This window comes from Melozone crissalis, unplaced genomic scaffold (genome assembly GCF_028551555.1).
Source record: "Melozone crissalis strain CALT ecotype California unplaced genomic scaffold, PUWL_Pcris_2 ptg000042l_1, whole genome shotgun sequence".
Classification (NCBI taxonomy): domain Eukaryota; kingdom Metazoa; phylum Chordata; class Aves; order Passeriformes; family Passerellidae; genus Melozone; species Melozone crissalis.
In genome coordinates, this window is record NW_026535820.1 from 40,187,064 (window position 1) to 40,214,741 (window position 27,678).

General features: G+C 39.1%; 1 protein-coding gene across 14 annotated transcripts in view; it reads right to left on the reverse strand.

Moving 5' to 3' along the window:
• Nucleotides 1-20,807, reverse strand: part of IKZF1 (IKAROS family zinc finger 1) — a 52,556-nt gene extending 31,749 nt beyond the window's left edge. For all 14 annotated transcript variants that reach the window (XM_054284931.1, XM_054284930.1, XM_054284929.1 and 11 more), the window contains exons 1-2: nt 20,768-20,807; nt 13,786-13,905 (exon numbers count right to left, since the gene is read on the reverse strand). In XM_054284931.1, coding sequence (XP_054140906.1) covers nt 13,786-13,905; nt 20,768-20,807 — 160 coding nt within the window. The remainder of the gene's footprint in view (nt 1-13,785; nt 13,906-20,767) is intronic.
• Nucleotides 20,808-27,678: the final 6,871 nt, after the last annotated feature.

Here is a 27,678-nt window from a genome sequence, read left to right on the forward strand (position 1 = left end):
CATTTTATTTTTCCTCAACTGATCTTTTCTCATGCTATCACTCTGTTCCAAGAGAGATGTAAAAATCTCAAAGACAATTACCTCAAGGAAAGAAAAAAGCATAAGCTGTTTAATAGCCAAAGCAGTTTCTAATTATCCTCCACACTGAGGCCAGCACGGCAAAATAATCAGTGGTCAGAGAAAGGAGAGAAGAGAGGGGCTCAGCCTGTACCTCTGGTGTGGGAAATGACCTAAAACCGAAACCTCTCATCTCCTGTTCAGCTGCATAGTGCTTCTTACACGTTCAGTTATGAGGTGCAAAAACTCACTCCACAACCAAATTGCTAGAGTATTTTTTCTTAAATGTAAAAGATCTTCAGAAGCATCTCAGCATAAAGAAAAGTCTGGACCAGAGTATGGATTTGATATCCTGAAATTTGGGCTTCTGTCACTACTTTATTTTCACCTGCCCAGCCTCCCAAGATCAGCCTCACTCACTTCTGTCACATCAGCACCACACTGAAATTTCACTCACTGCACTGGTACAACCCAGGATTTCTGCCTTTCCAAATCAGGCACAGAGCTTGGAATCAGCCCTCCTCTTTTTCCAGAAGTCCAAGTAATACAGTAGATTGCTCCTCTGTAATAAGATCTGGACTAATTAGAAGTCAGGAAACTAATTATTTCCTGATTCCCCAAGTGATCTAATAATTCATTGACAATATTTATTTTATTCCCTCATGTACAATCACCAAACCCTAATTTATTTACTTTTACCTGCTTTATATTTTTCAATCTTATTTTTCAAGCTGAAGAGATGTGGTTTAAAACAAAGTTGAGTACTTTGAACCACACCAATCCCACTGCACCCTGGAGAAGAACACACAAGACTGTTTTGCTGCATCTGTTAGAAAAACAAATTTGCTCTCCGGTCTCCAGAATATTGTATATGGTTTAGATTGCACAGCAGAATTGATTACATTTCATTCTGCCCTACCTTGCACTTACCTTGGCTAGAACTTGTAAAGCTTAATTAATCAATTATGTATATATATATATATAGCCTTAATTAGACTGTAAATTCTTTGGGGTATTTTGTTGATGTTTGTGCAGTGTTTAGAGTAACAGAGGTTCTTTTCCAGTAGCCCTGTGCCACAAAGTAAAATGAGAATCAAAAAAAAGTCCCAACAAAACAACTGGAAAAAAATGGCAGTAGAAAAAACCTAAGCTTAATTCACTCCCTTTGCCAGTCTGATATCAACAGCAAGAGCTAAAATGGACAAAGGACATACAATTATATGCAACTAGAACAAGATCTGTGCTGTGAAAACTGGTGCCAGGCATTCAGAGGGCAATCAAAACTTGGTCTCCTGTAAGGGTTAATGGTCTATTCAGACTATCATTGTTGGCCTTTCCTGCCATCTCAGCATTTATGGAATATTTGAAAATGTCTAGCATGCAAAGTTTCTGTCAAACTTCCTCTCTGCTCCTAGTCGCGTGCCCTAGCCAGTATAAGTGCCTTTTACTTGGAAGAATCTTTTTAAAAGCATCTGCCCAGTTTATGTTTAAAGTGCCCTTCGAATATTCCAAAGGATAAGACATTGCATTGTGTTCTCACCAAATATGATGGATTCTCAGGGTAGAAACAAACAAATGTGTGTCCTAATGTGCCATAACATATCAGGAAACCTTCTTTCCCAAGAAACAACCAAGTTGCAGCTCCTTGCTGCTACCAAGGCAGAGAGAGTACATCAGCAGTGCCCAACCCAGGGTTCATAAAGCACCTAAATTTTATACTAACACCCAGACAGTATGGTAGGACTAAGTGTGAGGCAAATGGAAAAATGAAAAAAATCTGTGACTGGTGAATGATGCTTTGTTCATTTAGAAGAGAGGAAAAGTCAACTTTGAATCTGAAGTTACTTGTCCAACACAAAAATATAAAAATTTAATGGCTGATTATTTCTGAGCACATAAGACACTCAAATCTCAGTAATCCCAATATTCTACTTGAAGGCTTTTGGACTCTTGCAAACTGTTAGTCATCAGGATTGTCACTTGCATTAGAGTGGTTCTAAGAAATCTCCTTGCCACTTGAATAAATGAAGTATGGCTCATCTACAGCTTCAAATTTCTTTACCTCAAATTCATCATGGAGTCCCAGGAAAGCTGGTGTGAATCACAGGCTCACACCTTCAGGGTAAGGTTCTTCTCAAGTGTTTTAAGAAGAGAACGTTAAAAGTTTCATTTTCTATTGTCATCTGTTTTGTTAAATGAATGTGCAGTGCCTGTCAGTAGGGCAGGATGGTGGCATGCTGCAGAAACCTTCCCGGCAAGTCTGCTGAAACTAGCTTCTGCTGATGCAAATGTGCTATTTGCTAGAGCTGCCCATGGCTATCTGATTAACTCCCATCCTATGCCTGAGCGTGAAAAACACAACCCGCAGCCCAAAATGTGAGGATCACTGTGTTCTCAGGAAGTAGGCAACTATTTGTGCTCTGTCTCACTGAGGGCAAAAAAGAGGAGTGAAAAAACCACCATTGCAGAGAAAATGTGAGTTCTCACACAGGAAGACAGGGGACTGCATTGTGCTCAACTAGCCTGGTGTTTGTGAGGAGTTATATCTTGAACTTACCTGAAGCTCCCCAAGATGTGCATAAGGAGATTCCCTGAATACAAATTGCTTTCTGGGACAGAAGAGCAGAGGGGTCCATCACTACCTTTATTACACTGGTACTTTTGATTGTGCTTTTGTATTTGTCAGCTCAGTTAGCTACTGAAACATCTCTAAGAAAGTTATCAAGCTAGGCATGCATAGGCTTTCAGTGGAAAACTGTATCTCAAATGAGAGATACAAGATATTACATCTGCATTTTCCATTAGATTATTTCAATATGTAATCCATCTCTCCCTCTGCTGTGGGTATTATATGCCCCCCAAAGCTTCACTATGCAGTCATCAATTTGGTATATGACTGCAAAAGGATCTTCTGGAGAAAAACATTTTATTAATGTTTCCCTGTCTCTCCATTACAGACCTTACTTCTATAATACTGCAAGGAATTAAGTAAATAGAGCACCTGAATGCAAGGAGGAACAGCACTTATGAGCTGCAGGGAAGAATCCTCAGGACCCATGTACCCCTCACTGCTAAACCAGTAGGGGCAGGCAGGAGAGCCTTTTCAGGCAAAGAATGCTGACAAGAAGACTTGGGAGCATGGGTGTTTCTCTCCCTCATTTCTCCATCTCCCTCTATCTTCATGAACTCCTTGGTGGTCCTTCTTGTACTATGACCTTCACAGCTGCCTCGGCCCAGCCACTTTACACAGACTACAAAAGCCACAGTGGGTACAAGCGGATCTTCCTCAGCTGTTACCCACTTCCCAAATGGAATTTACAGTTAGGTTTCTTATAGGGATACAGACAAGCTAGCAGGAACTAACCTTTTCCTCTTTTAGGTTTGAAAAAAATATTTTTATGGCATGTGTTTATGTTGCAGAGTATATGTTTGCTTGGTCTAGAGAAGAAGGAAAAGCTCAACTTTCAAGATAAATGTTCTTTTGCATATGTGTACTGTTTTTACAGAGACATAAACATAGAGGAACTTGGTTTTGCAGGCACATAATTTTGTGCGCTGACAGATACGTATTTGTATGTACATATGTGTATGTGTGTACATATAAACATGCAAAGGGGAAAATACAGAATAAATGGGTCCTGATGGCTGGAAAATACATGGTCATTTGAAATTTCAAAGGGAGTATTAAAGAGAACAAATTAATTATAAAAAGCTTTAGAAATGAAAAACATATTTGCATTATCTTCTAAACACCAAGGCCTGTATCATGTATGCTATAAATCAGTCTCTTTCTTTGAACACAGAAAAGAGCTTATTATTAATGCTTATACTGTACAGCAAATGTACAGACTCATTAATGTGTGATTACAGAATAAACAATATCAGACTTCTCTAGTCTGTTTTGTAAGGAGAAAAAGAATTCCACTTAACACCACAATAAGCCCATTACAGGATACCAATTTTACTAGGATCTACTAGCAATGTAGTGGCAAGATTAAACAAATGTGATACTACAACAAAGGTAATGCCTCATTACCATTATTCCACCCTCATATATTTCATGTGTTGGGCTCCAAAGACACTGAAGCCTTCTGCTAGCGCAATTATCATTTCTCATTTTTACTTCTACTTGCCATTATGTGGACAAATGGGCAGGAAACTCAATCCCTCCCCAGAAAAGCCTAGTTCCCATTTGACTTCTAGATAAATTGTTGTAGATCCACACCTGCAGCAGACAAAGCTCCAGTGACCATGCTGGCCATTAAGGCTTCCCCACCTCTTCTCCACCATCCAGCCACAGGAGGTGCCAGTTACAAATGGAACGAAAAAGAACAAACCCTGACTCAGAAAGGAAGGGCCATATGAATGGGGAAGGAATGTTCTCACTTCTTTGCTCATGGCTGCAGTCTGAGAAAACTGGGAGGGGTGCTTTGCTTTGGAAAGACAGAGACATTTACAGCCTGAATTGTGAATAACAGCCAGCTAGAGGTCAGAGTATAGATGGATCATGCAAAATTTGACACTTCCCTCAGTCTCATTGGTGTTTTTTCTTTGCAAACCTGGGCACAAAACCCAAGCACCCCATCATAAGGCAAACATACTTGTCATAACAAATTCTACAGGTGCATGTGTTGTTTTCCCCTGAAAATAAATTTTCACATGGAAAGAACTGGAAGATGTATCTGAAATGCAGATGCAGCATGAGGGGTGCAGAAACAGTGTTCCTCAGTTCACAGTCCCCATTTTGGTGCTAATGAAACCATCCTGCTTCAACGCCAACCACTACCACCACTTCCGAGCATTGCAACACATATTCGCAGCAGGAAAAAACAGGTTCCATAACTTGGCCCATATAATGCTGAGGTGCACACTACTGTGAATGAGAAGGGACAGATCTCCCTCCAAAAAACCCCTAAGCCACTATGAAAAATCAGAACACAAAACTCTTAGCTTAGACAAAAACCCCCAAAACTCAAAAACCACCAAAGATTTGGGAAGTTCAAATCCATAACAGGGATGTTGGCTGATCACAGCTTCTTACAAACACAGGAGGCTTCTAAATGATGAAATATGGAGAATGAATATTTCCTCTTCTATTAATTGCAACACAAGCTGAAAGTGTCGCCAACTGCGCCAACTTTAGTTCAAACCCACCTTTTCATTGCATTAAACATTTCTGTTGTTACTTAATCAGCAGGGAGGGCAAAATCATGTGCAGATACTCTGTTATATGAAGGAATTAGCAATTTATTCTAAAGATCTCAGTTATTATTTATTTTTTTAAGGATGTGTCAGGGAACAAGTGAGTTTCTCATATCATTCCATGAAATAATCTAGACGTTACTGAAAACTCTGGTAAGAGCCACTTCCTCAGAAGTAACATTTCCAGGGTAAAAAAAAAGTTCATGTGAAAGTTCTCCTTACCCTTCAGTTTCTTCTCCTTTTTTTTTTTCCCTCCTTTTTTTGTTTGTCTTTAAACTCTGATATGTGGCTGGGAAGAGTGGAAGTTAATTCATGCTGTCATATTTCTCCATTTTTGCTACATTTATTGCACTTCTCAAGCTAGATAATTTTGGACTATCTTTGAGGGAAGAGAAACAAGAGAAATGGAATGTGAAAAATAAAGAGGAAAATATGTGCATAAACTTTTCTTTTTAGATCAAGCTTCTTTTGTCTGGAATTTGAGAATAATTCTGTGCTTGCTCTGCCATTTTTTTTTTTCTCCAATCCTTCAATCAGGTTTCTTAATTCAGGTTTTAGGTATGGATTTTGCCATGTTAGGATTGTAATCTCATTTTCATCAATGGAGTATGAGTTACTCACTCCCAAAAATCCTATTCAGTGCCTGTGATGTCACTATGGCTAATGGTGAAACAATAGATTAAATACCTTCTTGGGATCTCTTTTTATGCAGGCAACTTAGACACCTAAATGATTCTGAGAAACATGACCCTAAACTGCAATACAAGAACTGGGCATTATTCCTAACTTCAAGATGTATAAAAAAAAAAAAATAAATAAGCACACACCAGGGTTACTTTAGTAGGAATTGTGTTCCTGCATGTGCACCTTTTTAACACAGAATCCACACAGAATCTATGGTTGAAGAAGGAGACAAGAGAGGGAGGGAGCAGCAGGATGTCTTGCATTGCAGGCTGAGGTCTAGCCTGCTTTTGGGCTGCTGTTCTGCTCACTTGTTCAGGGAGTGAGCTGGATGAGGCATGACGGTTTCCAATGAGCTGTGTCTGGAAGCCAAAATCCTGGGATGCTAGCTGATCCACCTTCACAAGTTAACAGCTTCCTGTGGTCCCACATCACCACCATAAATGACATGCTGAGGGTAAGCCTGCACTGGTGCCTATGCCACACCTCTCTACTGCCTGCCAGGCAAAGCTTTTTCCTGAGAGGCTGTCTGAGGCTTCAAGAAACCTCACATAGTGAATGCAAAGGAAAAGGTTTGGGAACAAACCTCTGCCCTGCTGCAATGATTGGTGTTCACTCCTGGCTTTAGGACTATAGCTCCAAAAAGGAGCTCTTCCATCCCCTCTCTTTATCATAAAGGGCTTTTTCTACATTGGAGAAAACTGTGGAGGCATGGCCACGCTACACATCCTTCCTTGCAAATCTCAGATGTGGTGGATCAAGCCAGAGTGACACTGTGTTTGCACATTTTACTATGGGACAGGGCCCAGGAAGTTCATCTGAGGGGAGAGCACAGCTGCAGGTCCTCTGCAGCCAGAAACCATCTCTTCCCAGGGAGCCACCAGAGCAGGAGCTGAAATTACAGAAATGTGAGGAGTGGCTGAACAAGACCAAAAGAGCAGCTGGTTCTGAAACATCACCTCTGTAGGGGCAAGTTGTTCCTGCACTGTGCCTCAGTCCAGCAGTTAAGTTTTTGGTAAGGCTGCAGTCAAGAGCACTCAGGGTGAGAGAAAACTTGCTAAAGGTAAAAAGCAAGCCTACCACAAAGACTAAGCAAGAATTAGCACAGAACAGAGAGGTGGATGGTGTCAGGAGATGAATCCAATCTTTTGATGAAGAATTATTCCCTTAAAAATCACCTGAATTTTTGAAAACTGCAGTTACAGATGTCCTCCCCAGCTTAAAATATGCCCACCTTCCAGCCAGAGCCTGGTGTTTCTGAGTTGAGCTGCAGCCACTGCTGAGATCCTGCTAGATAAATTTAACTCCCGAGCTAGAAGGGGGCTTATCTCTGAGGCACATCTCTTCTGCTCAGATAAAGAGAACTTCCTCTCACTGCAGTTTAGATCAGCAGACTCGATCTCTGTACCTAAAGCCACACAGCTAAACATACTGCACCTCTCCTATTCAAGCAATGTGTGCCACTCTCCAACACTGAACAAACAAAACTTGCACAGTTCCCAGGTTTTCCCTGACTTTTGTGCTGATGTTATCTTCTGAAAACACAGCTTTACCCAGCAGGTGCTCATGAAATAGGCTGCAGCTCCACAAGCTACACAGCTCTGGAGAAATAGGAGAAAAAAAACATAGCTTCAGCATCTCCTGCAATATCATGTTGCCACACAGCGGCAACACAAATCATGCTGCTGCCACATTTTGGAGTAAAAAAAAATCCTCAGAAAACTAAATAAAAATCATTGTATAAATACAACTCTTTTTAGGATCAGTTCTGTTCTCAAGGGTTTGATTTTGTTATGTGCTATGGTTGCATCAAGAGGGCAGATTTTTACATGCCTGATCTGGCTTTGCATGGACAGGTGAAGAGAATTGAGCTCATAATGCAGCACAGCCTACACTGAGGCTGCAGCAGCTCTGTTTTCCAGGCTGGGTCACCCTTACTTCCACAAATTTCTTGCAAGTTTATTCTGAAAATGTTCACCCTCCATTACTTGCAGCAAGCATTTTAAAATTTGATAGAGGAATTCACCTTAAGTAATAGGACATTTTTCCATTTGCCTTCGTGCACATTTTTCCAAGTCATTACATAGGTCAGAGCTTGTCTCTTGGCACAACAGGAAATTCCCAATGGCCCCATATATCAGGGTCTTCTGCACCTCACTCTGTTTCACACTATGCTCATGCAAAATATTCCTTTGAAGGCTGGAATATAACTTATATCCTGTATAGCACATTTAAGGGCATTCATGAAATTTGTCACATGCCTTCTCCAACTAAACCATCCCCATCCTCTTCTATACAAATCCCTATAAGAGTTTTGCAGACAAAGCTAAAATAATCCTGACAAAAATATCTCCTGCATTCTTCTTAAAAAATATACATCATACTGGCAGGCTCTTAGAGCATACAATATCAGTCCATACTGGGGACTGTTACTTTGGGGTTAGAAATAGGGGCTTCAGACCAAACAAGAGGGGAGATTCCTGACTTCCCTATTTTTAAAAGTTCCTAAAATATTTCAGCTTCAAGTTTTTCAATTCCTTCAGAAGCCTCCTCAGTTGGACTTTCAAGCCTTGTCTCATTGTGGAGGGTTAAAGATAATTTTCAAAGCTCCCCAAACCATCTCAAAATAAATTTTCTCTCTGCTCTCATGGGGGCTACATCAGGTGAGACAACAATTATCACTGATTATTTACAAAGGCTTGTCAGTTTCTACACACTTCCAGACCTTTGAGTAGTAGAGATGTCCATCTGAAACTTGAGCAAATAAAACATATTACACAGTACTCCAGGTTATTTCAGTTATTTCAGAATTTAGTTCCCTGAATGTCCAGGCATACACATGCCACACTTTATTATTCATACACAAGACACTGCCTTCATAGCCACTGAACACCCACAAGGAGGAGTGTGCAAATAGCTCCAGCAGCCTTTTTCTTCAGCCCCTTTTCCTGCCCAGCAGAATTACCAGGGCACCAGTGCACTGGACCTGTCTGAACCACAGGGCCGATTTTGCAAGCTGGGGTGGGGCACTTCCCCTTTTGTCTTTCCTCGCTTTTCCCCTCTGTCTGCCGCCTTTCCACACTTCTACTCTGTCTCCACCCAGCTGTGTGTGAGTTGCAGTAGATTTATGTAATGGCAATGGTTGTGGTTGCCTGTGGTGGCCCCTCAGCAATTCTTGCGCCCGTGTTCTCAAATGGTGGAGCTCCTTTTAAGGAAATAAAGTATCAAAGCTTCTCAGAGAGGGGACACTTGCCTGCATCAGTAAGTAGCTCCTCATGCAGGTTACAACCTCTGAATGCCCATGCCTGAGAGGGAGGACCCCAGGGTGTGAAGGCAATGCCAGGGTCCCAGCGATGCCAGGCACCAAAGCCTGCAGGTACACAGGCTTCTGCTTCAATAACTGAGTTGTGAGAGGGACAGAACATCATCATTTGGTATTACCCACTGGGAGAGAAAAATGTCCAAAAAAAATCTTCCTTTTAATGTTGCTTCTCATACCTATTTATTTTAAACAAATAGACTTTATAATTTCATATGAATCTTGTCTGTTTTCTACTGATGTCTATGATCACCCTGACTGGTTACTTTGGGCATACTCTGCCAATTGTTTGACAGTTTCAACCCAATTTTGTGACATGAATTCTCCCCACCTCTTAAAAAGAAGAAGATCTCTATACATTATTTGTTCCAGGCCCAGACTGTAATCTGCGACTGCAGTGGTAACATTTGACTTCCATCTTAGAAGTCTATGGTCATCTGCAGCACCAGACAGCTATCTGTGCAGAAATGGTGAGCCCACAGCCTCTTTCTGAAGCCACTAACACTGAGAAGTTAGAAGAGGTTTTTTTTTATCCAGTGATGGCCACCTATGGAATGAGCAGTTATGGATAAAGGAAGACACAGCCTACCCTTCTAGACAAATGCCACCACTGCAGCAAAGGGCTCTTTCTCCATGAAGTAGGATTTGATCTACAGATCACTGAGTCACTAACTTCCCACACATGGCTTGAATTAGGATACAGTCTCAGAGCACAAACAGCCCTAAATTGCAACTGTTTACCACACACAGGATGTTCAGTACTGATCATCCACAAAAGGTGCACACAACGTTTAACCTGAACCTTGCAGAGACTGAGAATTATCAAATTATATTTCCAATAGGGTACCATGAGAAATAGGGCTGTTCAAAATAGGCTGCAAAGCCACTAATTCTTAATGGAATGGACTTCCAGTGGATTTCTAAATAACTCAGACCAAGATTTCAAAAGGATATTTAGGAGAGATGATAAAAGAGAGTCTCTAGAGCCCTAAAGAGCTGTGAAAATCTCACACTTTGCTGAAAATGCTCACTGTGTTTTCTAGAGAAACTATCTGAAGAGCACATGGGTGAAAAGAACAAGATTAAAATAATAAAATGTTATAGGTTTCAGATCAGCCTGAGAAGTAAATTTGGGGTGGCGAACAGGACAAGGAAGGAAGAAGATCTATTGGACAGAGCAGCAGAAATTAAGCATGCAGAAGGAAGCTGCTCAGCACATAGTGGCTTTCTGGGGGTTGCAACATTAAAATTATAGTAAGCTCATCAAGGAAATGAAGAATCTTGATGATGACAAGAACATCTCTTCCAATATGTTTCTGCTTTGCTGTGCTACTTGGGGTTATTACTAGAAACTGTTGATGACTTTACTTCCATAAATTATCCTTTCAGACCTGTTGATCATTGGTCAGAAGAAACCCATGTTTTGGGCATCACCCCTGCCTGGGGACACAAGTCAAAACATACATTTCATGATCCCCTGGTACCTCCTTTATGAAATTTGCACCCTCTATAGTAATTTTAAATGATAATTCAAAAACTAAAGGCAACCAATAAAATCTGGCAAGTAGAGGCCTTCAACACCTTCCTTCTCAGAGCAGGAGAAATATTTCCAGTGCTTCTATCAGCTCTGTAGCACCACATTAAAGTCTCAGTACATGTTTGGAAGAAGCACAAAAAGAGATTTTTAAAAACACATGGAAGAGTAGAGCCTATCTTTTTTTTCTAAAAATAGCTTATTTCCTGTAATCTTTGACCTTTGAAATGCTAAATTGATGAAAAAGGTAATTAAACTTTTGACTCCAGGTGTCAAATAATGAAACATTTTTTCATTAAATGTTACTACAAATCTGAGTATGAGAGTTGTCAATTGAAAATTTCTATCTCACAGACTGATTAAAACTAAAAAAAGACTTCTCACCTAATTTCAATAGGATGAGGTAAATATTTATTCTTTTCATTTAAAAAACTTGCAATTCCCATTGTTACCTCCATAGCCCTACGTATACAAAAATATCCTCCAGAATGTAGAGACTTCATTAAATGTCTGACTCAAATTCCTCGATGTATGTTGCATGGACAGCTGATTTCTCAGGATGCTACAGGTTAAGTGGAATGCATTGTAAACCCTATGTTGAAATAAATCCAAATGCTAGGAGATTCCCTTCTGATGAAAGAAACAGATGGGACATTAGGAAAGTCATGCAGGGAGAAATTCTTGGCGGGCCATATCTGTTCATGCAGGGCCTGTTGGTTACCACAGGCCACAGTCTAGCTCCCACCTGCCAGATACATACAGATAACATCTGGGTCTTTACAATGCTCTCCTGTCTATCTGTCAATCTTCAAACTAATTTTTCAGATCATTCTTGTCTACCTAAGTTTAGTGATGACTAACAGTGAAGAACAGATCCACGGACATGGCAATGACAGTGTTGTACTAAACACCAAGCCTGTCTACACTTCCAGGCCACCGCCTACATAGGAAGACAGCCCTCTTCACCCCTAATACACCTATAGGATCATGGAGGCCAAACACCACTCCTAAGGTATTATTTTATTCCTAAGTTGAAGATCCAGAATGTGAACAGCAATCATATGACTCCTGATATGCCTGGGGCATATATTCACATCCTCTTTGTAAAAAGGAAGAATTAATATTTTTAGTATACTGTTTTCAGAGAGGTAGCTTAAAGTTAGTAAAAAGGAGCAATAGAAGAGGTAAAATTGCATGCAGCTTTACAAAAAAGACAAATATTGCAAGCATTGGAATTGATACCTACAGATCATCCATAAAGCAGAGTATTGTGAATTGTCTTTGTTTCTGTTGGCTATGGTAAATGTCTCACTACAAGATATGACCCTTATAAACAAAAGACCTATGGGTAAAGTGGCTGTAGAAAAATTGTTAATGTCAGAGCATGAAAAATCTAATTTATTGCTGAGTAATGAGAATAACAGATGGAACTTATAATATTTAGAATATGTGTATGTGTTGATATGACTGAACTGTTGACAGAATCACTACATCGTCAGCAAATATGAAGTTCAACTTTGCTGCATCTTCATGATATTTGTATGTATATCAAAGAAAATTCAACACAATGAAAAATCGTGTTTGGGTTTGAACAAAGAATTTAAAAATTTAATTTTTGACTCAGGGCTTAAATATTTAGTAGGCTTAGTTACTGTGGTAGAAAGGTGACACAACTCGTTTTGCTGAGTTGATAGACAAGCAGTTAATGAAAGATTTTGTCCAAAGATCTTTGGACTGAAAAATAAATAATTTAATAAGTGATCAGATTGTTAAAAAGCATTTTTAAATATGACTTTTTTCATAAAGTATGTCAATATGCATCTAGGAGCTGAAATTTTTGCTCACATTTTTGATAAGAGGGGATCAAATGATAAATAGAATGAAGATGCATAAGATGATGCACTCACTACTAGCTTGTGCTGGAGTTTGGGAGTAGGTTCTATTCCTAATGCTGACACCATCCTTCTGTATTATGTTGAATTAATTATTTTGCCCTCTGTGCCTCCCTTTCCACCTAGTATCCTTTACTGGATTTCCCTAGACAATTAATATTTAAAGGCACTTGCAATCTTTCTGTAAATCGTCCACCCTGACCCTTACTCTTACAATAATGTTAGAATGTAAGAATAATGAACAATACTTTTATTCATGGGTAAACACTTGTACTTTGATATTCATCCCTTAACAGAACTATTTTTATCACATAGGACATTTATCACAGCATTCTGGGAGTCACTGTGCTTTTTTCCCCTCTTTTCCTTTTTTTTCCCTATTAGTTAACAGGCATGATGCTCAAGTAATGTTTAGTCTTTTTAGTGCACCACGTGGGAGCTGGTGCATACAGTAGTCATCAGCATTGCTAGTCCTTGGTGTGAGTCTGGGATCCCTAAGAATAATCAGCATTTTGCACAATCATCTCTGGACAAAAATTCCAACCCAACAGACTTCATCAATTGTGGATTTTTATCTAAAAGATAAGTGTTTCCCAAAGTTCTCCCAGGTAAAAAATCAGAGATAAATGAAGATCAAATATTGGAATCTCAAATATATAAATACTATGTGTGTTCTAATATGCATTTCTGAAGAAATCTGAATAGGAGATAATACAGTAACATTCAAGATAGCATTCAAATTAATAACAAAATAATAATAAAAATACTTGAGCATTTATTGAATTTTTATCAAATCTGATTTCATATAATTTTGACCTGGACCCACATATTTCATTCCATTTCCTACACAGAATGAAAACTCTCTTTCCTGAGGAGAGTATCAAACAACAGTCATGGTAAGAAGATAAAAAGTACGATCTTTATAAGTTCTCTGCAGATGAAGATGCCTTTCCCAAAAAAAAGGTTGCATAAAAAACACTATGCACCTGAAGAAGATGGAAAGGCACAGAACCTGCTTGTTTACCAGCTTGTGAAAAAGTAATTTAACAATTTTGTTATATCATCTTATATTTCTTATTAGATTGTATTTGTTATCTTACCCAAGATTCTGTCATTCTTAGAACTCTGCTGACCTCCAGTACTAGTTGAAAGGTCCTCTGGTATAGGCATAGGTTCATCTGGATCATCAGGGACATCACTAGTTGGAGGACTTTCCTTTCCTAATAGTGAGGAAAGCATCAGTTAGATTGTCATTGTCAGAGTAGCCTCATTTTCAAATAATACCATAAGAGGAACCACAAACCAAAAAAATATTACAAAACCCCTAAGCACTACTAAAGCATGATATTCTTAGGACCCAACCCCACTCCCGCAAAGAATACAGGGGAATAATATTTTTTAAAAGAATGCATATCAATGTCTGTGACAAATTTACTGAGTATGGATGCACAGTTATTAGTCTTACCATTTTGGATATTTGTGAGATATGTATGTTTTCCAGCTGCTATGCTCAGAAGATCCAATTTAGCCAACACAGACTGACAGATTATAAAGGTTATCAAATGGACATCCTTGGTAAAAAAATCTTCTTTCTTCCACAACTTCTCCTTGAGAACACATCTGGATTTGCTTCAAAGACATAGGGAATTCTAACCCACAGGTATTCTGGAGCTCCAAATGAACTACCTCAAATAAAGTTTTATCTTCAACTGAAAATTCAGCTACAATGCCAGCAAGCTTCACTAATGCCCCCAGATCAAGTTCTGGCTGGTCCTTGTGCCTACAAGTAGTGAAATGCCTGGAAGTATCAGGACTTCTTAAACATGTACAATTAGCAGGCTTCAAGGATTTTATTGTCTTCTATTTGCAAATAGGAAACAAACCCCAACATCTTGAATACACAAGGTTTTGCAGAGGCAAACAGGTTGGTGCTTTAAAGCACTGTAGGTATTGTGGAACTGTTTTAGCGCCAAACACAATACAGTAAGAAAAAAGAACAGTCTTGCTAAGTATTGTGCTTCCAGAAATGGGGAGGTTTCTTGATTCACCCCTCAGTAACAGCATACATCTCCTGCCCATAGTACTATCACTGTCTTGCAGAACTTTCAAAATGACTGCATACATCCCTAACAAAAGCATGCTTTGGAAACATCTACTGAAGGAATTATCTAAGTAATTAATTTCATTGACTATTACTAAAAGACTGGCCTTTGCATTAATAGCAAAGAACAGAACAGGCCCAGAGCAGAATTCAAATGCAGTAATGTTCACATAAGACCCTTGTCTCGAAAATGGAGATGTTACCAAATTACATTGATGAAATCTGTTTGACATCCTGTGGCAATTGGCACACCAGTAAGGGCAGTAATTTTATGGCACACAGCCTTAGCAAATTTGTGGGTTTTTTCCTAGCGAGGATTCCCTCATTAAAACACAAACATCAATTAAACCTTAAACACTTACCAGAAATGGAAAAAACTAAACCAAATATATCTTACTTTAGTGACAGCAGCTTAGTGGTGCCAGTTACGGACTTGATCTGAATGAAGTGAATGGCTTCCTCCCTGCCTCCTGGATGGATCAAAGCATTGTGTTTTCCCATCTATATTGGTCATGATGGGGAGAAATGATAGGTAGTTTTAAATCATCTTCCAAATTAGCTGTTTTGAGTTGTTGGCACAGACTTGTTTAAATGAATTCAATGAGTATGTGACTGCATTTCTTAATGACACACCTATGAAACTGCAGAATAATTGCTGAGCAGGAGTTTTGAGAGCTGCATCAGGTGAACCATCCCAAACTGCAGCCAGAGGACTCCAGGGTGTTGAAGAAACAGTCCTGCACTGGCAGGAGGATTTAATAAGGTCCCTCTCATACCCAGCTTCTGTGGCATATTCTTAAATGGGCAAAATCACACCCACTGGATATCAGTGCAAGAGCAAAGGCAGATTGCATAAATGGAGAAGAGGGAGCATGAATTTTACAGCAAAGGAAAATAAAAGCAGGAAGTGAATTAATTTTTTTTGCCATTAACAATTTAGCTCCTTATTAAATTATTTCTTCAGATTTCTGGGATGTAGGGAACTTACAGAACTGACAGCAACTTTCCATTGCAAGTCCTAACCTGCCAAGTTGAGGCATCTCTTACAGATAAAATGCATAAGTGAGGAGAGACAGCTAAAATATTTCAGTTTGTTCAACATATTTTGCCCCACACAAAACAAAAATCAAAAAAACCCAGAGGTTTAATTGGAGGGCAAGCAACAGCCTGGCAGCTTTCTTTGCATTACACATAAGTTAAAAAAATTTGTTAAAAAGTAACAGTAATCCAAAGCTACCTGCATCTTCCAAGGATGAAACAGCACTCCCAGTTACAAAAATGGATGTTGATGCTTTGACTCAGTCTAGACTGAGAAGAACAATTATCCTAAAAAGCTGAAAACTATTTATGACTACAAACCAATATAAACTCATAATACCAAAACTATGGGAAAACAGATAACAAAATAATATCTTTATAAGCGTGTTATTAGGCATCCTACAATATGTAGTCTAGGCAGGATTTGAAGTCAGAGCAGTCCTTTTGGAGTAGAAACCTGTTAGCAGAAGAATACATTTGCAGTGGTGAGCTCTTTGGTTCACTAAGTGGGTATCAGTCTTCTACTTGTTAAATTAATAGCAGTTTGCCCAGGTGGTATGAATCAGACTCGCCTCTTGGACTTGGTGGGGCAGAAGCTGGAGATCAGGTCTGTTTCCCTCTTTGCAGGAGACTGCAGTGAAGAAAACTTATAAACTTGTCTTTAATGACCCATTTAATATAATTTGATTTCTTCTTGTTACTCATGATTGAGAAATCCCTACATGCAAAAAGACAGGACAAAAATAGCGGATTTTAAATAGATCCATTTATTGAGCTCTCTCTCTTGGATTCTAGAGCATCATATTTGTATTTCATGCCTTAACTACATCTGAATCATTACACCATGGTAAGTTCATTACTGCATGGCAATCTTACATATACATGATCTCAACAACATTCTTTTTCCACTGAATTTAGAAATGAAAGGGAAGTGGGAAAGGTGGGAATGCTTTCCATTTTAATTTCAAACAGACATGCCCAGAACAACAACCGGTCAAAGAAAAAGGAGCTAAACCCCACCCCAATACCTAGTGGCCAGTACTGGGGAAAATTATTCAAAAGTCACATAACAGAGCAAAGTAGCTTAAGAAGTAAAGTATTAAAAAATAATCTAATCTTGGGGTGGAGGGGGTGGTTTTTGGGTTTCTAAATTAATTATTATAAAAAGCCACCTTAGCTGTGGAATTGAAGTTCTGTTTCTGGTACTGCCACTGATTTGTGTTGCTCTTGGTTAACTCAAAAATAGAAAGAATTACCACTGCAGGCTGTATCAAGTATTCCTTTATTCCAATCTACATCTCTGTAAGATGGTCTTAGATTTTCTACACTGCCATTTCTGTATAAAAATAGTCAAAGAGCCTAACCTATCAGTGATGCTTGGCAAGACCCTCAACTTCTCTCTGAGTTTCCTCATCTCTGCCCTAAAAATATATCTGAAGCCATAAGGAAAGAGTGGGAGGGGAAAAAACTGCAATTAAGTTCAATAAGGTTTTAGTATCTTTTATTTCTGTCAAAGTCCTTAGCCTTTACATGTTCCTTTAACATGTGCATCCAGATCTGAGAGTGATTCAGTTCATGCCAGAATGGTGCTGCTGGTGCTACAATTGTTGAAAAGAAAGCCAGGGCAGGATGTATTATAGAAATCTCATTCCCTCTCCTTTGACAAACTAATGTTGGGGGTGTGTGTATTTAATATTGAGGGTTTCTTCTTCCTGCTTTTGCAGAGTGCAGCACAGCCTGATTTGTTCTAGGAGATCTCTTAATGTTAGATGTGGAAACATTTGTACCATTTTTTCACCTTCCTTAACTGTTAGACCCTAGAACTGAAAAAAAAAAAGAGAAAAAAAAAAAAAAAAAAAAAGAGAAAAAGGCAGGAAAAATACTGCTTGTTAAGTGAGATATTATCTGTGTTTTCTGACTTTCTTGTATGGGTGCCGGATACCATTTGGTTAAATGTATGTCAGCTCTCTCCTCATTTCAGAACTGCAACTGCTTGTCTCATGAAATATCACTTTCAGGAGAAAAATAAAAAGTGTGAACTCTGTGCTAGTCACACAGTATTTCAGTTCCTCTAGGAGTCAGCCATGCCTGGATTCCCCGAGGTGGGAATGCCTGTGTGCATGCAGGGTTTGGCTCACTCACGTTAGTTTTACACTCTCCTGGCCTGGCTGGTCTCTGCCACACCTGAGTCAGCTGCAGCTGCATAGAGCACATGGCTGCAAAACACCACATTTGAGCTGGGACAACTGTTTCTAGAGACCTTCTTTATTTCTGGGTTGAAAAGCAAAACAAAAAGTCCTGAAGAAATCCACCAAACCAAATTTATTTTTTAACTTATATTTTTAAAAAACCCAACCAAGTGTGCTCCTGAAGCCCCCTTATTCCATAGGCCCACAGAGCCAGATATAACTGATGAGCAATACTCATAAAACAGGAGAAATAAATAAGTGTTTTACAGTTGTCAGGACAATCTTACACTCCTGAAACTGTACAATTGTTTAACTGGTTCCCAACATGTAGCAGAGCTCTCTCATCATGCGAGGAAGCATCCCAGAAGCATGTGGAAACCAAGGAGAATATACAAGGGGAAAATTCCTTTCTGTACTCACCAACCTATGAGAAAGAAGTAGATAACATACCTGTACCTTCAGATCCTCTACTTTTGAGGTCTAGTAAGAGCTTATGAAGAGGCAGTATCTGTGGAACCTAATCTGACAAACTCTCATTTCCAGAAGGTGAGTTCCCAAATACCTCTTACCATAAATGAAAGTCAATTAGGAAGTTCTTTCTTTGGCCATAAATCCAGCTAACAACCCAATACAAGTCACAGCCTTTACTCACAGAAAGTATCAGATGCTCAGTGACAGAAATGGCAGGAGAGTTCAAAGCAGACTTTAATCAGTTTGTGTAGGTCTCCCTCTTATCAAAGGTAACTTTCTTTTTCAAGAAAGCCCTCTCTCATTGAAGAATATTACTATTGCATGATATGCTAGAAAAGCTAAAAGGCACAGCAAAATACTACAGTGGTTCAACTACAAAAACTTTGAGAACTGCAAATTATAGATATACATCTATTACGTATATATTTACATTTATATATATCCATCTATTATGTATATATTTACATATATACAAGCATTCAAAATGGCAAAGGTTCTTGTAAGATTTCCCTCTGAAGGGGAGAGGCAGGCCACAAGGAATGCAAAGTGTTTGCTCTACCAATCCAATCCTTGACTCAAGGCAGCATCTCCCCTGCTGCTACTCTTCATGTCAAAAGGAAAGCAAGCAGTGCTCTAGTAAGAAGTAGCAGGTGTGAAGCTCAAATTCACACCGTTGTAAAGAATACCACAACAGTTAGGCGGGGGTATCCAGGGTAGCCTATGCTGCTGCAGAGGAAGAGGAGGTCAGCGCTCCTCCCCAAAAGAGCTCATGCAAACAGAGAAGGGTTTCTGCAGCAGGCAGAGGAGCTGGATTCAAATCATGGTGCCTCTCATTGCTCCAGGCAGATCCAAAGTGAATAAACAACTAAACTCCACTACTTTTTCTGCTAAGGCCACAAATGCTCCAGGAACTGCATAAGACAGATTTTATTTCATTTACAAATTGGTTCAACCTGCAACAAAGCAGTGACATGTAAGTTTATCCAGTTACAATTCCAAATTTGTTACCTCAGGAGCGAGCGCAACATGTCTCCACAGGGCTAACTAGAAATGACTTCCCTATAATAAACATAACTGGTAATCTTCTGTTGGCATGAAAGATTATTATACTGTTGCTCTTTCAGACAGAACATGTGTTTGATTTTTATTTCTCAGATGACATTGAAAGTTCTGGGTTCCAATTTTTGACAAAACTTTTCAAAAACTATTAGGAAGGAGGCAGAAAAATAACAAAAGAGAGAGGGAAAGAAAACTGCATTCATGTTTTTCAGAAAAAGCCAGTGACATAGTCACCTACACTATGCCCAGACCTTTACCAGCTGCCTCCTACAGCTGGGCCCCCCAGCTCCTGAGGCAGCAGTGCCCAAGAGCTGCCTCTGAAGCAAGAGCTGCACGCCCAGGTGTCTGCTGTGAGTGGGCTCAGTGACGGGGCTGTCGTGTTCCAGGCTGAACACTAAAAGTGAAAACTGAAAGCCATTACTGTTGCAGCTGCCAACATTTTAAGGAAACTGGGAAAGACAGTAACTTGGCCTTTTTCAGCTGCAGAGGCACAACAATATGAATATGTATTATCTTGCTAAGCCAATTTTTTAAGGAATCAATTTCCAAGGAAGTTAAGAATACCCCCAAGGAATATCAATATGGGGTAAGTGCAAAATCGTATTCAAGTGACTATGGAGCAAGTTTTAGATACCAAAATTCTCTGCCATTTAAACATATTTTAAAATATCATCTTGAACAAAAACAATTACAAGCATAAAGTCTCATGCCAATCAGTTCTCATTTTCTTTTCTTCTTCTTGTTCTTTTGTCTTCTTTTCTTTTTCTTTCTGTTTTTAAACACGTATAAGTAAAACTGAATGCTTTGGAAAAAAGTCAAATAACCCTGTATGGTAAATACACTTTGTTTTTCATTTGTATTTGCCCCCTCCCACCTGGTAAATTTAGTTTGTTCTATATTTATTTTGTAACAATCAGAATTTTGATCCCAAAAGAAATGGTGTAAACGTGCACCTGACCATGCTTTAGGGATACACTACCACAGGTTTAATGCAAAATTACATCAATGCTTATATATTCCCTTGACTTTTTTATTTACACAGTCCCTTTTAAAAAATCCATGCACCACTGGGCTTGATATCAAGAGATATCATTAATTACATCTCAATTCCCACTTTGGTTTTAAAAAAGACCCAAAGCAATTATATTGACAAGAAAAACATTGAATTGTGGTAGAAAGATGAGCAGGAATTTAGTGTTTTCTTTGTAGAAGTAAGGAGCTCACCTGAAACTTGGGACATATCTTGAGCCTCATCTGTTTCCATTTTCCTCGAGTTATCTGAGAAGAGAGGAAAAGCCTTATGTTAATGTAAAATAACACACACATACACACACAGAAAAAGAAAAAAAAAACACCTCACACACATAGAAGGAGAAAGAAGGGGAAAGGAAAAAAAACCCTTTGCTATTTAACTAAAAGATTATCTGGGAAGAATAATGTATTTTTCTCTTTATTTCCTCCCTGCATACTTGCTGGAGTATCAGACTGGCGCAGACCTTGATCCTTTGAAAAACAGCATTACAAAGATTTATAAAAATATCATTACAAGCACAGGAGGACCAAATTTGTTATTTATTGTTAATTTCCTACTGCATAATAACCCAAAATGCAAACTGACTGCAACAAAATTAAGCAGAAAATTAAATGGCCCTGGGTCATTGTAGGCACAGAATTCATTCTCTTGGTTGATCCATAGTTATGTTCTTTCTAATTTACTGAGCATGCATCGATGAACCTTGAGTCAGCTTGGTGACACACGTACAATCAGCAATCAAAAACCGAAGCAATTTGCTGAAGAATGTCTCATTTACCCAGGCAGGGCTGCATATCTGAGCAGCAACAGCCACTACCTCCATTAATAATGAATACACCTCCAGCCACAGCAGATGGGCAGAGCAGCAGCTCCAGGCTTTGGCCCCTCGCTCGCCTGGGAGCCCTTGCCTCAGATCGCACCAGCCTGGCGCTGCGCGGGGCAGAAGTACAGCTCCCAAAAATAGTGAAACAAGCCCAGGAGGGAGAAGGAACCCGTGCCTTCCTGTTTTGCTGACAGATGGCTGGCTCCACAGCATGGTAAGCGATACCAGGAAGCTCCTGCCCTCTGCTTGCGACATACCATCTTCCGAGGAGCCAGCGACCAGTGACCACAAGCACCAGGGAGAAGTGTGTGGAGAGTTAGTGGGGTAGAAACAAAACTCAGGTTCTCAAACAGAAGGGGACCCTGCAGGTCCCAAGGCTCGAGGGCTGGCTACAGACAGCTGGTGGCCTCCTGGATAACAGATGTGCTGCTGGAGCAGGTAGTCCCATCACAACTTGGTCCCCACCTTGAAGTATGGCATGGGCAGCTGAGGTAGCCTCAGGTGGGGAGGGGGCAAAGAGCCTACACACTCTTTGTTCATCCATGGAATGTTAGGTCACATCTTCACCTGCTGCAGCTGGCTCCACATCCTACCAAGCAGAGAAGTTGTTCTTTGCTGCCTGTTCCTTGTAAACTCAGATGCTTGCACTGTCAAGCCTGCTTCCTGGAATTAAACAAGCATTTTCTTGAAGGATGGAAGGAGAGGAGGATGTAGTTAAAGTTCCTGGGAAAGGGTTCAACTTTATCCTAACCTTTTTTAGCCCAATTTCCATGATTATTCTTTTCTCAAAACAAGATCTTCAACCTGCTCTCCAAAAATTTGCAGTGGGAAAGTAACAGCTATTATTGTATTTAATAATTTTATAAATCGTATTGTCTACTCCCTTGCTTCTGAATGTCAACAGTACATCTCAGATCCAATATATTGCTGCCCCCCACCTTCCAACTTACAAATCTTGTCTTTCTTCACCAGGCCCATGCTAGAATTGCAAAAAGAGTGTGTGTAGGCTGCAGGGCTGCAGATGGATAGGATGTTGAACAGATTATAGTCCATGCAATTTGCAAAAAACATTGGGTATTCTTACAGAGCATTCCGGCTGTTGCACCTGTCCCGTAACACTGCTTAATGCCCAATAATGCTCTGTCTTGCTTTATTCTGCACCTAAACTTTAATTCCAGACAAGCAATTTGTTTAACATCTATATATAGTCCTCAGAAATTACTACAGCTCTGCAAAATGCAAAAAACCACCTTCCACTTAAAAATTTGAGTCAGTTCCTATGGGACTGAAGAGCTTTCAATAGGAGCATTTTTATTAAAGTATTCAGTGGGAAAAGCAGCTTCTCTAGCAGGAGGGAAAACCCTATAATTATAGCCTGCTCAGTTACTGGAAGCATGGTGAATTTATGGTAAGTGGTTAGGTACAAGTGCCTTACTTCTCCTGCAAGTATGACTGAACACAAAAGAAGAAAAAAGAAATGGGAATGCATTTTACTACTGCCTTCTAGGGTCACCTAGCTACTATTAATCAGTTAATTACTTCACATTTTTCCAGAGTACAGTGAACCTTAACCAACCAAAAAAACCACTTCAAGAATATACCCACAAGAAAGGGGTCACACTCTGGAAGGGCACTTTATTCCAACTGCATCTGCCTTCTTCCGGTTCCTGGGGCTTCAGCAGGACTGGGAGTGCCAAGGGGAGGAGGTGTAAAGAAGAAAGTTTCTTCTAGTTTTGTACTCCTGAATTTACCTGCCTTTGTCTTGACAAGACTTACACCCAGTATTTCTGCAACTTAAGCCACACATTTGTCAGCTGCACTTCCTGCCTCTCACTGTCATCAAGCAGAACTCAGTTGGAAAACACTTCCCAATGGAGAAGTCCCATTTCCTGATTTCTTAAATTAAGAGCTAAACTACAAGGTTGATTTTTTTTTTGCTTGTTTGGTTTGTTTGTTTAGTTTTTTAATGAAAATAAACGAGTACAGTTTGTTGTAGGGCATTGTTTTTGTTTTTTTTAATGGAATATTCTTAGCTTGCTTTCTTTGAGGTTGGATGACTCCTGTCTCAAAACACACACCCTCAGATCTCACATTAGGGTTTAGGCTTGAATTAGGTGATTTTAAGACACTCGGCAAAGCTGATCCATTTCACAGGGATGGAACATTGAGAGGAAATAGAGCTAGTGGAAAAGTGATGATGGAAAGATATTTTTTTCTTCCCAATAATTACTTAGAATAATTATGCGCGGTTCCTAAATGTAGATTAAGATCCGCAAATTACACAAATTGGTAAAAGCAGAAAAATAAAATTTAGAAAATCCTCAAGAGTGTTTGAATCCCTCCCAGAGGAAGGGTAAATACTAATGAAATCTCAGCTAACTTCAGCTTAGGCCCTGTATCAGCAAAGAATATATGACAGGACATCTGGCACCCCATCTCAGTTCTGCAACCAAACAAAGGTTTTGGCCCTTTGTCTGTTAAAAGTCCCACCAGACTTGAGCATAACAGGTCTTGGGCTAAATTTTAAATGCTAAGAGTGGAATTTACCCTTTTGCCTTTGGTATGATAAATCTATGAATAGGAAACCATGCCCTGATTTTTCTCCCTTTCCTCTGCTCTAGAATCAGCAGAAGCAAGAATTGTCACACCCTAGAAAATAAGAGATCTTATGAACAGATATGAGAATTTGCACTGAAGCATCTATTTGTTATCAATTTGTAAATCAATAAACATTTATAATGATTTATCTAAAAGAACAATGTTTCTGACATAAAACCCTAAAATTATGGTCTGTTTTGGTTTGGCACTAAAGAGATGTTTTTTAATTTTTCATTGTTTAAGTGTTCCCCACAAATCAAATTTGTCACTAGCATACACTAGTGTGTATGGCTTCATTGTCTTCAATGCAGTCACATTTCTTTACATTTTCAGCCAATTTAAGAGCCCAAAGTTAGAAATCAAAAGCTGGATGGGCACCCGACTGAAACAATCTTGCTCTCAAATGCTGCACCTGTCTCACTCTCATTTACAGCAGGAAAGGGATTAGCACCTAGGTGATAATAGATAATTCTTCTATTTAGGAATACAAATAGCTTCAAAGTTTGGCCCCTTATTACAAGAGCTACAAAATAGATAAAATTCCAGTCAAAATTGATAAAATTATTTCTTCAAGGCTATTCAGATAAGGAAATCTAACCTGTGTGCTTTCCTCTTCAGACTAATGAATACCAGATTCAGAGATGAAGCTACTACAATCCTTTGGAAAAAGAATGAAAATATTGCAACCTTAAATTACTTGATAATCAACACACAACCCTTCTGAAAGGTTACGTTGATTTTGTTTTAAATAAGGAAGCATCTAAGTGGCCATGATTTTGGATTAAAGTTAGTCAGCATTTGTCCTGAAGAAAATTTACATGCCTTGAATTTCCCTCCTTGCAAGTTTCTCTACAATATAACTTATGCTATGTAATAATAATTTATCAAAATACACTCCATGAGTCACTGGTAGTACTGCTCCATTTATACCTAATGTAAATTACAACAGAAGTGGGTTTAGGACCTTTTAGAATTACAGGTGTAAACAGGAAGAAGTTGTTGTAAGATCAAGATTTTTTAATCTTTCAGAATACAGCAAATTAACTATTGGCAAATCTTGGTTTATTTTTTTGTCTCCCAGCAAATTCAAAAGTAAACCTCCTTGTTAAGAAAATGAATGCTTAGCATTTATACAAGACTTCATCAGTTGATATAAAGCATGTGTAAGCAAGTCAGTCCTACAATCCTGTTCTCTTAGGATATTGAATGATCCCAAGATTAGGCCATTGATGTGATTCAATGGAATGACCCAATCCAATGCCAGAGACTAGCTATCCTTTTTCTCTTCTGTGTTTCCCGAGCTACCTATGTACTGACTTCTCTGGGATGAGATGTGCCCCACACTGAGCACAATGGAGCCTCACGGTAAGGAAAAGAAATCACAAGTGTTGATACTTGTGGAGCCACTTTGGTCTTACACCAGCGCACCGAAACTCAGAGCTGTCCTTCCATCTACAGAGAGCTCTACCTCTGCTGCTGCAAGGACTCCACAAATGTACAGCACATCCAGCTGCATGTTTCCTGGCAATTCTTAGGTGTAGCCATCCTGAGCCGACAGAAAGGTGCCTGAAGGAACACTTCTGTCTTGAGTGTGGCCCGCAGAGGTAGGGACACTTTCCTGAAACCTCAAAGCAGAAAATAAGCACTCACAAAGTCTCGAGGGGAGGGGAAATAAACTTTCTACAAGGGACCTGGTGCTCTGCAGGTGCTTTTGCAAATATAAAAAGTGAGGGGAACATGCATTCCTCAGTGTCAGTGGTGACAACTCTTGGTTAAGTGTGAAAAACAAGCAAAGAGGCAAACTCAAGAGTTACTTCCACAGCCACCTTGAGGAAAGGCCCAGCTGCGCAACCCCTACTTCTGTGAGCAGTCCCATGGCAGGAAAGGGACTGCTCACACTGGTCACTGGAGCAGCTGGCTCTGATAGAGCGCTGGTGTGTGAGCACGTCTCGTGTCTGTGGTCTCTGACAGATCTCATTGGCTCCTCACCACACAGGCTTCACCTTTAGCAAACTGAAACTCCAACAACCAAAACCATAAAACCCAAATCCACTTTAAAACCTAAATTGAAGCTCCTAAAATGGGTCCTAGATGTAACCACCCAAGACGCATAAAGATAAGTTTAATAAATAAATTAATAAAGGAAAAGGAGTTTGCAGCCTGAAAAACACAAAAAACTCCCATAGCCCTTTAAATACCTGACAGGAGAATTTGCACATTAAAAACAGGTTAGGAATGGTATCATCATATAGGTCTCATCGATCTTTTGGGGTTTAAGTTGGGAGCTGCATCTGCCTGCAGAAAGATAGTACAGCTGCATTTCTAATTGCATCAGAGGGACTCAACCTAATGGAACCAAGGCTCTTGTATCCATGGAAGTTATGGAATATAGGGCAACAACCAAGAGAAGAGGTGAATAAAGACACTTTAGTAAAAGGATTTAACGTTTAGCTTCATTTTAAACCAAGGAGCTAATATATATATATATATATATATATATATATATATATATATATATATACATATATATAAAAATATAGATATATAAATAAACAGGCTTATAACTTCATGTACAAATGTGCTAAATATGGTTAAACATGCAACCAGAAGACTGTTAAACGTGGAAAGAAGGTAATCTGCATTGTGTAACCAATCTTCAAATACTTGAAGAAAACTGCTAGAATTCTACAAACTCATTTTAATTAAAAGCATTCAATATCTCAGCTAGCAGCTGATAATTAGCTTTATTATTGTAATTTAATATGCTACACTTCACAATCTCTGTGAATGACTCTACTTTAGAACCACTTTAATTCTATTTTTAATTTCCGCCTCATCACACAGCTCAGTGTAAATAATAACTACCAAGGTGAGGGGTGGTCCTTTCCGAAAACCGAGAGTGGTAATGAGCACTTCAGTGTCCTTCCATTTTTGTTCAAAAAACCAAAACAAATACCTCCAGGTCTTTTAAAGGACTGCATTAAAACAAAGATTAAAACTAAGTGTATCAATTTCTTTCCCTCTGCACTAATTCTGTATTCAGCATTTTCTACATAGTCAAGGGAGATGTTTAGTTTATTCAGTCATTTCTCTATTCTTGCCTAGTGTAAATGCTGGTTAACTACACGAATTGACAATACAATTATGAGCATACAGTGAAATTTCAATGGAGAGCTGCTGTCTGCAAAATGAAGGAAGCACTGTAATTCAACACACAAGATTAAGAAAAGAACTCTGCTAACAGTGCAGATGTGAAACATTTAAATGTCTGGCACATGTAAAATTAATTTCCGTGTAAGGGAACAATTGTGAGGGTGTAAAAAAAGTTGTCTCAAAGATCCTACATAATTCTCAGTTCTTTGGGAATTCTTTTTTCAAATCACTGACAAATGATAAAAAGTGCATCTTGTATCATATATGTGTACTCCATATGGGCTCCTCCTAGCATTTTCTCTGCTGGAGCTATATTCATGTAACAATTCATTGCTAAAGGAGATAATAAAAAATCCATTCTTTTATTGACTTTATGTGCAAATTACTGGACTTGATATCATTGCAAATATGAAAAAATGTTCTTCCTTCAAGTTTTTGAATTGCAACCAGAGTAATTATAAGTTGTTTCCACAATATGAGAAAAATATGAAGGTAATTTTCCTAATTAAGGGCAAGTTTTATTAACTC